Genomic DNA, 12,276 nt, shown 5'->3' with positions numbered 1-12,276 from the left:
CTAGAAGGTAAACTCTGTGAGGATAGAGATTTTTGTCGAATTGGTGCTTTGCTAATCCCTAGCTCCTAAAATTGTTCCCGTGTAGTAGATTACCACACAAGTGCTCACAAATTATTCGCTGCTCCCCACCCTTCGAAAGCCGGAGTCTGTTTCCCCAGCTGGAATCTTGGCTGGCCGTGGGCTTGCTTTATCAATTAAATAGAAGCGATTTTGTGTGAGTTCCAAGCCTAGGCCTTAAGAGCCCTGGCAGCTTCCCCTGTGAAGGCAGGAACCTTTCCCTTAGCATGAGAACAAGTGCTGCACAGTAGACTTCTGGAGGATTAAGACCATGTGGTGGGAGGCCTCAGCCTTCCCAGCAGTCTGGGCTGTGCCAGTTGTCCCCACTGAGGTCCTAGACATGAACGTGAAGCCATCCAAGATTTCCAGCCACCACTAAACCAGCTGAAACCAGAACTACTCAGCTGAACTGTGAGAAATAACAAATATTTGTTATTTCGAGCCACTAAGTTTTGGAGTGGGTTGTTTTCTAGCAAAAGCTAACTAATGCAGCTTTGTGCATGGTAGGTGGTCAGTAAATACTTACAAAATTAATAAATGTTGCCATTATTAATTTTGTGTGAAAAAATATATCCAGGAGTACCTGGGCATGGAGCCTGCTTGGGATTCTCTCTCTCTCTCTCACTCTTCCCTCCCCAAAAGAAAAAAAAAAATCCAAGTTAGATGAGAAGTGTTTCTAGTGAGTCCTTTTGATTCCCACCACAACATTATTATGCTGTAGAAAGTTACAGCCCACTTGGATTTTATTACATGGCTCTATATTCAAACTTAGACTCACATTCTACCGACCCTTGTTAAAATAGCCTTGTAAAAGTCAGCCTCACCGAGCTACAGATTCCTCTTCTGAGACTAAGTGCCTACCCATAGGGATATTGTGAAGACCATAGGTAATGTGTGTAGAATGCGTACTACAGTTGCTGGCACGTAGAGCCTTAGTTGCTATGGCTACGCACTCTTCCCCTCATCCTCCCCTCGGAAGAAAAGAATTCACAGACCAGTTGTTCATTCATGTCTGACTTCCAGAATTACCAGAAATCCAGAAATAGCAGACCTGGATGAAAGGTAGTGAAAGAGAATGATAGCTACATGAACTGTAGTGGTCAGTCACTATTTTACATACAATTTAAGGAATAACCGTATTTCAGAAGAACTTGGGAGCTCTACTACCCGATTGGATATGGCGTGTTGCAAGGTGTCCACTAGGGGGCGATAAACACATTTCATAAAATAGTGCTCCTTCAAGCTACATGCACCTGCCAGACAGGAAATGTTTCTTTAATTTTATTTTAACGTGGCTGTGAAACTTAGACTTTTTAAATAGTTCACATCGCACTTAAATTTATTAACGGATTGCTTTATTCTTTTTAAGGTATTAGAAGAACTCATAATGTGTGTTTTCAGGAAAGTCAGCCCTTGCAAGTTATTTTTGAAAAGAGTATGTGTTCTAATACACTAGTTATTCAACCAAGGTAATGAATTTTCTGGTGTTTATTCTTCCTTTTCTGAGTATAATGTGGGAGCAGAGTAAATAATTAATGCCTTTAAGTAAAATTTGAAGTCAGTTACATTTTTTTAAAAAAGCTAACATTTGACTTGGAAAAATCTTACAAGGTCAAGAAGAAACCCTGAGAAAGATAATAGTAGATAATGTAATTGATTAATGGTAGCAATATGATTTAGTGGCAAGAAAGTTCTAAAATATCCCATTAGTGGCATTCTACATTAAGTGATACCAAGAGAAAAATATATTACCTAATAATACTTTGCATTTATATATTGCCTTCTGTCTGAGTCATAAAACACACAAGGAAACATTAACATTTTTTATGTAAATTGATTTTATCCCAAGTGTTTGCATTTTTTTCTTTAGAGAATGAGTTAGGTACATTTGTCAGTAAAAGTGCACCCAATTATTTAGTTAAGCTGTAGCATTAAACATTAATTACTTTGTGAACCAAAGATATTTTATCCTTATTGTTTTTTAAGCTACACAAGCCATACATGCTCCTTGTAATACATCTAGAATTTATAGAGGATTGCAAAGATAAAAAATGAAAAGTTCTGCTCCTCTACCCCACTTGGCAGAGGTAACATCAGTCAGCAATTTGGTGTATATGCTTGTGGATCTTCTTCCATATATAGCCAATTTCTCTGTAACTCAGCCTCTTCCTATAGCTATGGATAGCTTTCTTTCTCTCTCTTCCTTCTTCTCCCCTCTCACATTTATATTACTTATGAGACACATACTTGTAATTTTTTCAAAGAAAATGTCCTACTATTATTATTTGGCAACTTGCTTTTTTAAGTTTCTGTGTCAGTTCACTTAAATCAATCTTATAGTTTTTAATGATTGCATAATTTTTCATTGTATGAACCATAATTTAGATACCCATTATCGTATTAGTGAAAAAGTAGGTTGTTTCCAGCTTTTTGCCACACACAAAAAGTGTATTAGTTGCCTATTTCTGTGGAACAAATTTCCCCCAAACTCAGAGCTTAAGAAACCAGACATTGATTACTTCATGGTTATACGTGTGGCTTAACTGGGTATATCTGGCTCAAGGTGTCTCATGAAGTTGAAGTCAAGCTGTCAGCCAGGGCTGTGGTCTCATCTGAAGGCTGGACTTGGGGCGGGATTCGCTCCCACACTCACTGACATGGCTGTGGAGAGGTCTCAGAAGATTAACTTCCAAGCTCACTAGTCAGGCTGGTGGTAGGCCTCAGTTCCTCACCACACAGGCCTCTCTGTGCACTATCTGATTATCATCACAAAATGGCCACTGGATCAGAAAGACAGAGAGTTGACTGAGATGACCGATTGAGAAAGAGAATTAAAAAATGGAAGCCAAAGTCTTTTTTATTTTTTTTAAAGATTTTATTTATTTATTTGACAGGGAGAGAAATCACAAGTAGGCAGAGAGGAGGCAGGCAGACAGAGGGGGGAAGCAGGCTCCCTGCTGAGCAGAGAGCCTGAGGTGGGGCTCCATTCCAGGACCTTGAGATCATGACCTGAGCCAAAGGCAGAGGCTTAACCCACTGAGCCACTCAGGCGCCCCTAAGCCAAAGTCTTTTTATAACCTAATCTCAGAACTGACATTTCATCACTTCTGCCATTTTCTTTGTTAGAAGTGACTCAGTAAGTTAAGCCCACATTCAGGGGCAGAGGATTATAGGAAGGCATGAGTTCCAGGAGGTGGGGATCACTGGGGGGCCACCTTATAGGCTTAATACAGAGTCTTAGAAATGAAATCACTGGGTCAAAGGCTAACCAAATTTTAAATTTTAAAATTTTGGGGATTTGGGAATGTAAATGGGCACAAAATTTAAAATTTTAAATTTTGGTAGTCATACATACTGACTACCAAATTACTATCTTAAATGTTGTGCCCATTTACATTCCCACCAGAAGTGTAGGAGGGTCCTTTCAAGTAACATATATGATCAGTCTTCAAAATTTTCATCAACTTGATAGGTAGAAAATTGAATTATTAGATGTCCATTTTGTTGTGTTGATTCCTTGGGAGTATAACATCTTTTCATATATTTATTAGTGATTGTATTTTTCTTCCTTTTTGAATTACACATTTATGTTGTAATTTTTTGGTATCAGGTTATTTGGTATCTTATAAAACACCACCCCCACAACACTGGAGAAGCTCCTAGATGAATTTGGTAGGTGTTCCTGACATTTTGGCGTCAAGAAACACTGCTGATCTAATGTCTAGTATCAGGTTAATGTCAATATTATATACATTCTAAGAATCTCATTTTTATCTGACAACACTTCAATTTCATAAGTAGCCCATATCTTCTAATAAAGATAAGCTAATTAAAAATGGACATGGGGCACCTGCGTGGTTCAGTCTTTGGGCATCTGCCTTTGGCTCGGGTCGTGATTTCAGAGTCCTGGGATCAAGCCCCACATCAGGCTCTTCACTCGGCGGAGAGCCTGCTTCTCACTCTCCCACTCCCTTGCGTTCCCTCTCTCGCTGTATCTCTCTCTGTCAAATAAAAAAAAATAAAGTCTTTTAAAAAATGGGCAAAGGATTTGAATAGATCATTTGCCAAGGAAGATATACAAATGGTTGAAAAGCACATGAAAAAGCGCTCAACTTATTTAGTAGTTAGAGAAATACAAGTTAACGAACTTTAAATCTGGGGAGTACAGTATGTGAATTCTTTATCAATAAAACTATTTTTTAAAAGGGAGCCCAGGATAAAAGGGCATTTGGGATGTCACGACAACCTTGAAAGTAATAGGTAATAATCTAGGGCAAGTAACAGATGGAAAGAAAATCTAAGTATTAGGCTGCTCGTAAACCTCTACCCCTCACCCACGTCTCCAGCATGGTTCCACCCGGTTCTATCTGAACAGCAATGTTTTCTAGTACCTCCCTCAGGAGTATGATTGCAGGCCATTAAAAATATATATGGGGTATATAAAACTGTGGAATTGAAGACATTCCTTCCAGCGTTTGGCTTATTCCATAGCTTTCACATGTCTTACTAAGAATATATTTTACTATTCTCTTGGCCTTCAAATGAATTTTAAAATATGCTGAAAATATTGTAGCTCACATAGAAAAAAGAAGATAGGTTTTTTGGGGGGTAAGTTTTTAAAAAATCTCGGCTGATTAACCTTGTTTATTTCCAGATTAAAGATCTGAGTCCCATTTAATAAGGTTCTTTCTTCTTGTTTTTCAAACAACATAATACTTTTCATTACATTTGTAGAGTGCTCGCTGAGGCAGTTGTTCTTTTTACATCAAGTCAAGAAGAAGTTACTCTTGCTGTTACCCCACTCAGTGTTTGCCTTAAGAGTTCCAGTGACGAACCAATGGGTAAGGACTACATCTGTGTGGCTCTTGGATAGCATGTCATTCCCTGAGTTTCTTGATGACTGACCATACAGTGAGCATTGGTGGCATAACATATATTCTTGTCTAAAGAGCAGTAAAGGGGCATCTGGGTGGCTCAGTGGGTTAAAGCCTCTGCCTTCGGCTCAGGTCATGATCCCAGGGGCCTGGGATCGAGGCCCACATTGGGCTCTCTGCTCAGAGGGGAGCCTGCTTCCCCCTCTCTCTCTGCCTGCCTCTCTGCCTGCTTGTGATCTCTCTCTCTCTGTGTAAAATAAATAAATAAAATCTTAAAAAAAAAATAAAGAGCAGTAAGATGTAGAAAGATCATTAAAATTTTTAAGAGGGCGCCTGGGTGGCTTAGTGAGTTAAGCCGCTGCCTTCGGCTCAGGTCATGATCTTAGGGTCCTCGGATCAAGTCCCGCGTCGGGCTCTCTGCTCAGCGGGGAGCCTACTTCCCTCTCTCTCTCTCTGCCTGCTTCTCTGTCTACTTGTGATCTCTCTCTCTAATAAATAAATAAATAATAAAATCTTAAAAAAAATAAAATAAAAATTTTAAGAGATCCAGGAAATGGAATATAATCAATAATTAAAATAATTGGCTTTGAAATTCAGGTTGTTTTAAAATTAGGAGAATCGTCACTGCGAAAAGTATGTTTTCAGTTAAGATTTTTAAGGTCTGGTTTTCATCTTTTTTTTTTTAAGTTTATGTATTTATATTTTAGTAATCTCCACACCTGACATGGGGCTTGAACTCATGACCCCAAGATCAAGAGTTGCATGCTCTTTCAACTGAGCCAGCCAGACACCCCTGTTTTTCATTTTTTATCACCCTTTGTGTTTATCATAAAGAAAAATTAAGAGGCCAGCAATCCAATTGAGATTATCTTTAATCACATAAGAAAAAGTAGCTTTGAACTAGATGTAAGATATTCCAGATGGCAAATACACATGGCAGAAAATGCGAATACTTCTTAAGTCAGCTCTTCCAAGAGTTACCTAGATTGAATGGAGATAAGACATGATTAAATTTTTTAACTTTTTAAAAGGAGATTTATTTTGAGAGAGAAGGAGAGTGTGAGCAGGGGGATGGGCAGAAGGAGAGGGGGAGAGAGAATTTCAGGCAGGCTCTCAACTGACTGGGGAGCCTGATGCAGGGCTCGATCCCAGGACCCCAAGATCATGACCCAAGCCAAAATCAAGAGTTGGCTTTTCAACCAACTGAACCATCGGGGTGTCCCTCCATGTTTTGTTTTTTTCTAAATGGTTTCCATTTATAAATTCATGTGATCTTTGTAACAACTCTGTGATTTAGGTACTATTATTATGACCATTTTCTATGCGAGGCACGAAGAGACTCAGTGACTTGTCTGGTGTCACACAGTAAGTGTGGATTATCTGAACATAGACTCCAAGGCACAGGCTCATTACCACGGTGCCATTATTGCTTCTTTCTAGTCTTATCTAACATTGTTTTTTGATACTCAGAAGTGCATGATATAGAAAATATATGCTTGGCTAGTGAAAGGGTCTCTTTTGTATTCCATAATGCCATCTCTGAATAAAGATGGCCATTTAGTACCATTTAGTAACCAGAAGACATTGTCCCTTGTGAGCAGCTTTTTTTTTTTTTTTTAAGATTTTATTTATTTGATAGGCAGAGATCACAAGTAGGCAGAAAGGCAGGCAGAGAGAGAAAGGGGAAAGCGGGCTCCCTGCCTAACAGAGAGCCCGATGCGGGGCTTGATCCCAGGACCCTGAGATCATGACCTGAGCTGAAGGCAGAGGCTTAACCCACTGAGTCACCCAGGCGCCCCTTTGAGCAGCTTTCTAATGAGTAGTTATAGTTATGGTTGACTGGGGACCCAATGTTTCTTTTTTCTTTTTTTTTTTTGTTAAAGATTTTTATTTATTTATTTGACAGATGGAGATCACAAGTAGGCAGAGAAGCAGGCAGAGAGAGAGGAGGAAGCAGGCTCCCTGCTGAGCAGAGAGCCCAATGCAGGGCTTGATCCCAGGACCCTGGGATCATGACCTGAGCTGAAGGCAGAGGCTTTAACCCACTGAGCCATCCAGGCGTCCCCCAATGTTTATTTCTGAAATTCCTCTATGTCAGTGACATGAGCCTCCTTGTTTGATAGGGATGATTTCTGGGGTAGTGTTTGGTCCTTAAAAAATATAGACTGTTGGGGCACCTGGGTGGCTCAGTGGGTTAGGCCGCTGCCTTCGACTCAGGTCATGATCTCAGGGTCCTGGGATCGAGTCCCACATCGGGCTCTCTGCTCAGCGGAGAGCCTGCTTCCCTTCCTCTCTCTCTGCCTGCCTCTCTGTGATTTCTCTCTGTCAAATAAATAAAATCTTTAAAAAAGAAATAGACTGTTTATCTTTTGTTCTTTTTTTTTTTTTAAAGATTTTATTTATTTATTTGACAGAGATCATAAGTAGGTGGAGAGGCAGGCAGAGAGGAGGAAGCAGGCTCCTTGCTGAGCAGAGAGCCCGATGCGGGGCTCGATCCCAGGACCCTGAGATCATGACCTGAGCTGAAGGCAGAGGCTTTAACCCACTGAGCCACCCAGGTGCCCCTATCTTTTGTTCTTATACTTACATTAATTCATGTTCATTGAAGAAAATAAAAACACAAAATAAGCACAAATTTTTAAAAAAGTCACCTGAAATCCCACTATCCAGAGGTAAGTTCTTTTAATAGTTTGGGACGTTTTCTGAACTTCAGATCTAGTACCAGAAGATTGCTAGAGTAAAGATAATTAAATACTATGAAGCTATTAAAAGTAATTCAATTTAAAAAATGGGCAGATTGGGATGCCTGGGTGGTGCAGTCAGTTAGCATCTGACTCTTGATTTCGGCTCAGGTTGTAATCTCAGGGTCGTGGGATCGAGACCATGTCGGGCACTCAGGGCGGAGTCTGCTTAAGACTCTCTCTCCCTCTGATCCTGCCTCCAGCTCTCTCTTTTCACTCTCTCTTTCTCTCTTAAATCAATCAATCAATAATTTTTTAAAAATGGGCAGAGTACTTGAATATTCATTTTTCCAAAGAATGTATACAGATGGGCACAGATGCATGAAAAGATGCTCAACATCACTCATCAGCAGGGAAATGCAAATCAAAACCACAAGGAAGATGTGAGGGCGATGTGGCTGAAACATCAGTCACCCCATAGACCACCAGGACTGACTCAGCTGATCTGGCTGCTAGGCAGGTGTCCCCCCTAGTGAGGGGGAACCTCACCACTCCATGTGTGTCCCTCCCAAAGCTGTGCCCTCAGAGGACAACCTTCCCAATAGGGGAGGACTATTCTTTGGTCAAGGGTATATGAATAGCTGTGCTTCCCTGCTAGGTCTTCAAGCAAACTCTCAAGGTCCATTTGCAGGAGATTGTAGGGTAGCCAAGCATCCAAGAATCCAGACATATCCAGGGGCGCCTGGGTGACTCAGTGGGTTAAAGCCTCTGCCTTCAGCTCAGGTCATGATCCCAGGGTCCTTGGGATCGAGCCCGCATTGGGCTCTCTGCTGAACAGGGAGCCTGCTTCCACTTCTCTCTCTGCCTGCCTCTGCCTACTTGTGATTTCTGTCTCTGTCGAATAAATAAATAAAATCTTAAAAAAAAAAAAAAGAATCCAGACATATCCAAGTGAGGTGCTGCATGTGGTAGTCTGCCTTTCTTTTTTTTTTTTTTTAAAGATTTTATTTATTTGGCAGAGAGAGATCATAAGTAGACAGAGAGGCAGGTAGAGAGAGTGAGAGGGAAGCAGGCTCCCTGCCGAGCAGAGAGCCCGATGTGGGACTTGATCCCAGGACCCTGAGATCATGACCTGAGCCGAAGGCAGCGGCTTAAACCACTGAGCCACCCAGGCGCCCTGGTAGTCTGCCTTTCTTTAAAGAGAAAAAAAAAAACCCCACAATGAGGTATCATCTTATACCTGTCAGAATGGCTAAGATAAAAAACGCAAGAAATAATGAGTGTTGGTGAGAATGTGGAGAAAAAGGAACCCTTGTGTACTGTTGGAGGGAAGGTAAATTGGTGTAGCCGCTATGGAAAACAGTATAGAGGTTCCTCAAAAAATTAAAAATAGAAATATCATATGATCCAGTAATTCCACTACTGCGTGTTTACCCAGAGAAAATGAAAACACTGATTTGAAAAGATATATGCACCCCTGTGTTCACTGCAGAATCATTTACAATAGCCAGGATATGGAAGGAACCTAAACCCATCATAGACAAATGGATAAAGAAGATGTGGTGTATATATAATGTAATATTACTCAGAATGAAATCTTGCCATTTGCAATAACATGGATGGACCTAAAGGACATAATACTAGGGGCACCTGGGTGGCTCAGTTGGTCTGACTTTGGCTCAGGTCATGATCTCAGGGTCCTGGGATAGAGCCTGCATCATTCTCCCTGCTCAAGGGGGAGTCAGCTTGTCCTCCCTCTGCCCACCCCCACTCATTTGCACATGCCCTCTCTTTCTCTCTCAAATAAATAAGTAAAATCCTTTTTAAAAAGAATATAATGCTAAATGCAATAAGTCAATCAGTAAAAGACACCTTATGATTTCACTCATATGTGGAATTTAAGAAACAAAACAAATGAACAAAGAAAAAGAGACAAGCATTCTCTTAAATACAGAGAACAAACTAGTGTTGGCAGAGGGGGGATGGGTGAAATAGATAAGGGAATTAAGAGCAATTTATCTTGATGAATACTGAGAAATATAAAGAGTTGCTGAATTTTTATATTATATACCTGAAACTAACACTGTATGTGAACTAACTTCAATTAGGAAAGAAAGAAAATGAGAAAAAGGAAGAAAAGTTATTTGTGTGTGTGTCTTTCTGAGTGTGTATACCAAACGTTTTTGTAGTGAAAAACTCCAAATAATTTATTCTTATCTCTTATGTTTCTGTGGGTTGATGGGGCTCAGCTAGATAGTTCGTACTTGGAGTCTCATGCAATTGCAGTTAGATAGTGGCTGGGTCTGGAATCATCTGAATCCATCCAAGATGGCACACTGACATGGCTGATAATTGATGCTTGGAGTTAACCAGAGTGACTGCACACATATGGCCTCTTCATTAACCTGGCCTTCATATAGCATGAACTCGGCATTGTGGCCAAGTTCTAAGGGTGAGTGTTGTAGGATAGAGGAAGTGGATGGAGGATAGAGGAAGTGGAAGTTGCCAGTCTCTTAAGGCCCGGGCTCAGAAACCAGTCCCAGATCATTTTTAGCTCCATATCTTAGCAGTCAGAGAACCCAACTATCCAAATTTAAGGGGAGGGGACACGGACACAGACAAAGACCCCATTTCTCAGGGAAGGAGTGTCAAATTTTTTTAATCTACACTTACAGTTAGTTATATTTCCATATTAAAAGTTAACAAGTACCCCTGGAACTAATTCTATTCCTCCTTTTCCTACAATATTGAACAGATTTGACCAATTCTGTGTACAGTGAAATGTTTGTTGGCCCAGAAGAGTTTGACTTCTTTCAAATTGGAGTTGATACTGAAATAACATTTTGCTTCAAAGAATTGAAGGTAAACAAAAATTTGTGTCACACTTTCACTGGTAGTTTTTTAAATGAAGATTCCAACTATTTTTCTTCTTTTTCTCTTTCAGGGAATGCTGACATTTTCAGAAGCTACACATGCTCCTATAGCCATTCATTTTGATTTTCCTGGGAAGTAAGTCCTTGGGAATTTTTCTGAGTTCCTTCATTCCTCCTTTCCTTCCTTTTGTTGTATATCAATAATAAAACCCTTTGGATCACTTTGAAATTAATTCATTACCTCAAGAATTCCTTAACTTTACTAGCAACACTTACCAAGTGGAAATTTTGAAGGATGCCACATGTGACATTTTTAAATTGGTAATTGAGAAAGATACATTCTGCAGAGTGAAAACATTTATAAATTTGACATGGTGCTAAGTTAATTGCCTAATTAGAAAAGTAAACATGGCTGAAGCGAGTCTAATTTTTATGAAACTATGATATTTCATTTCAGAACTAAAATTTCAGAGATTGGGTTAGGATAGATGCACTTTTTGAAATTGGATCTGATGATGTCTAAGGACCTTTTCAGCTCTTAGGACTATGTTACTTTGTGAAAAGACAAATAGGACTTTTACTTTTACTGTCTCTTTTTACTCCTGAAGTGTCATTTTCTAATTTTCCTAATGTCCCTCAGAAAACGTGTATGATGCTTGCTCTTACTTTGCCTGTTTTTAGACCTATGGCTTTAAGTATCGATGATATGTTATTGGAAGCTAACTTTATTTTGGCTACATTAGCTGATGAGCCAAGTAGAGCATCTTCTCCGCAATCACTGTGTCTTTCACAAAAACAAAAAAGGTAAGGCCAATGTTTTAACATCTTTATTAGAGAAAGCCAGTGCAATCCTATTCTGAAAGAGTTCATTGGCATCCATATGGGAAACAATGGAGGAGTAAAACACGAGAAGATCAGAAATATTGACTGAGTCAGGAAGAGCTGCAGTAGGACCTAACTAGCATAGGAATATCACCAGTCACACACTAGACATTTGCTTTTTCTATTCTGATCAGAATTTGACGGGACTGTCTGGTTTATCTTTGTTATTACCCAAACCTCATTTCCAGTTTTGGCAGTCATCTTTTAGGAGGGATACAGTGTTAAGCTTCATGGGTAAGTTTCTATTCACTGCCTAGAACTCTTTCTCGGACAAGGGGACAGCCTTTGTTTTTCTTTCTTTTGTCTCGATGACTTTTTAAAAAATAATATTTTTAAAGATTTTACTTATTTATTTGACAGACAGAGATCACAAGTAGGCAGAGAGAGAGGAGGAAGCAGGCTCCCTGCTGAGCAGGGAGCCTGATGCAGGATCATGCTGATGCTGGATCATGACCTGAGCTGAAGGCAGAGGCTTTAACCCACTGAACCACCCAGGCACCCCCCCCTTTTTTTCTTTTGGTGCAGGGTGCGTCACTGTAAAAGTACCTTAAAGGTACTATGGGAAATTTGGAAGACAGAGGAAAGTACAAAGAAGATAAATTGCACCACCTGGAGATAGCCACTGTTAACATTTGGCTCACTGTTTTTTCTTTCAGACTTTTTATTTTGCATAAGGTTTTAAGAAAAGATCAGGATCATGTAGGATATGTAGTTTTCTATCCTGTTTGTCTCTCACAAAATATATTGTGAGCATGTTCCATTATCACTGATTATGACTTAGAAACATGATTTTTAATAACTGTATAGAATTTTATCATATAGATGTATAATGATTTGACTTTTTTTCCTAACCCAGGCCCTGTTACTATATCACAGGTTTGTCACATACACACTGGGTTGCTTTACTGA

The 12,276-nt window shown here is 39.8% G+C and overlaps 1 protein-coding gene across 8 annotated transcripts in view; it reads left to right on the top strand.

Moving 5' to 3' along the window:
- Positions 1 to 12,276, top strand: part of RAD9B (RAD9 checkpoint clamp component B) — a 36,543-nt gene that overhangs the window by 12,792 nt on the left and 11,475 nt on the right. For 5 of the 8 annotated variants that reach the window (XM_046024040.1, XM_046024037.1, XM_046024041.1 and 2 more), the window contains 5 exons: positions 1,427 to 1,526; positions 4,792 to 4,898; positions 10,368 to 10,474; positions 10,557 to 10,621; positions 11,167 to 11,289. In XM_046024040.1, coding sequence (XP_045879996.1) covers positions 1,427 to 1,526; positions 4,792 to 4,898; positions 10,368 to 10,474; positions 10,557 to 10,621; positions 11,167 to 11,289 — 502 coding nt within the window. The remainder of the gene's footprint in view (positions 1 to 1,426; positions 1,527 to 4,791; positions 4,899 to 10,367; positions 10,475 to 10,556; positions 10,622 to 11,166; positions 11,290 to 12,276) is intronic. The other 3 variants (XM_046024038.1, XM_046024044.1, XM_046024039.1) reach the window with 3 other exon arrangements.

This window comes from Meles meles, chromosome 12 (assembly GCF_922984935.1).
Source record: "Meles meles chromosome 12, mMelMel3.1 paternal haplotype, whole genome shotgun sequence".
NCBI lineage: Eukaryota > Metazoa > Chordata > Mammalia > Carnivora > Mustelidae > Meles > Meles meles.
The sequence above is the reverse complement of the archived record's forward strand: the minus strand, read 5'-3'. Positions and strand labels throughout refer to the sequence as shown.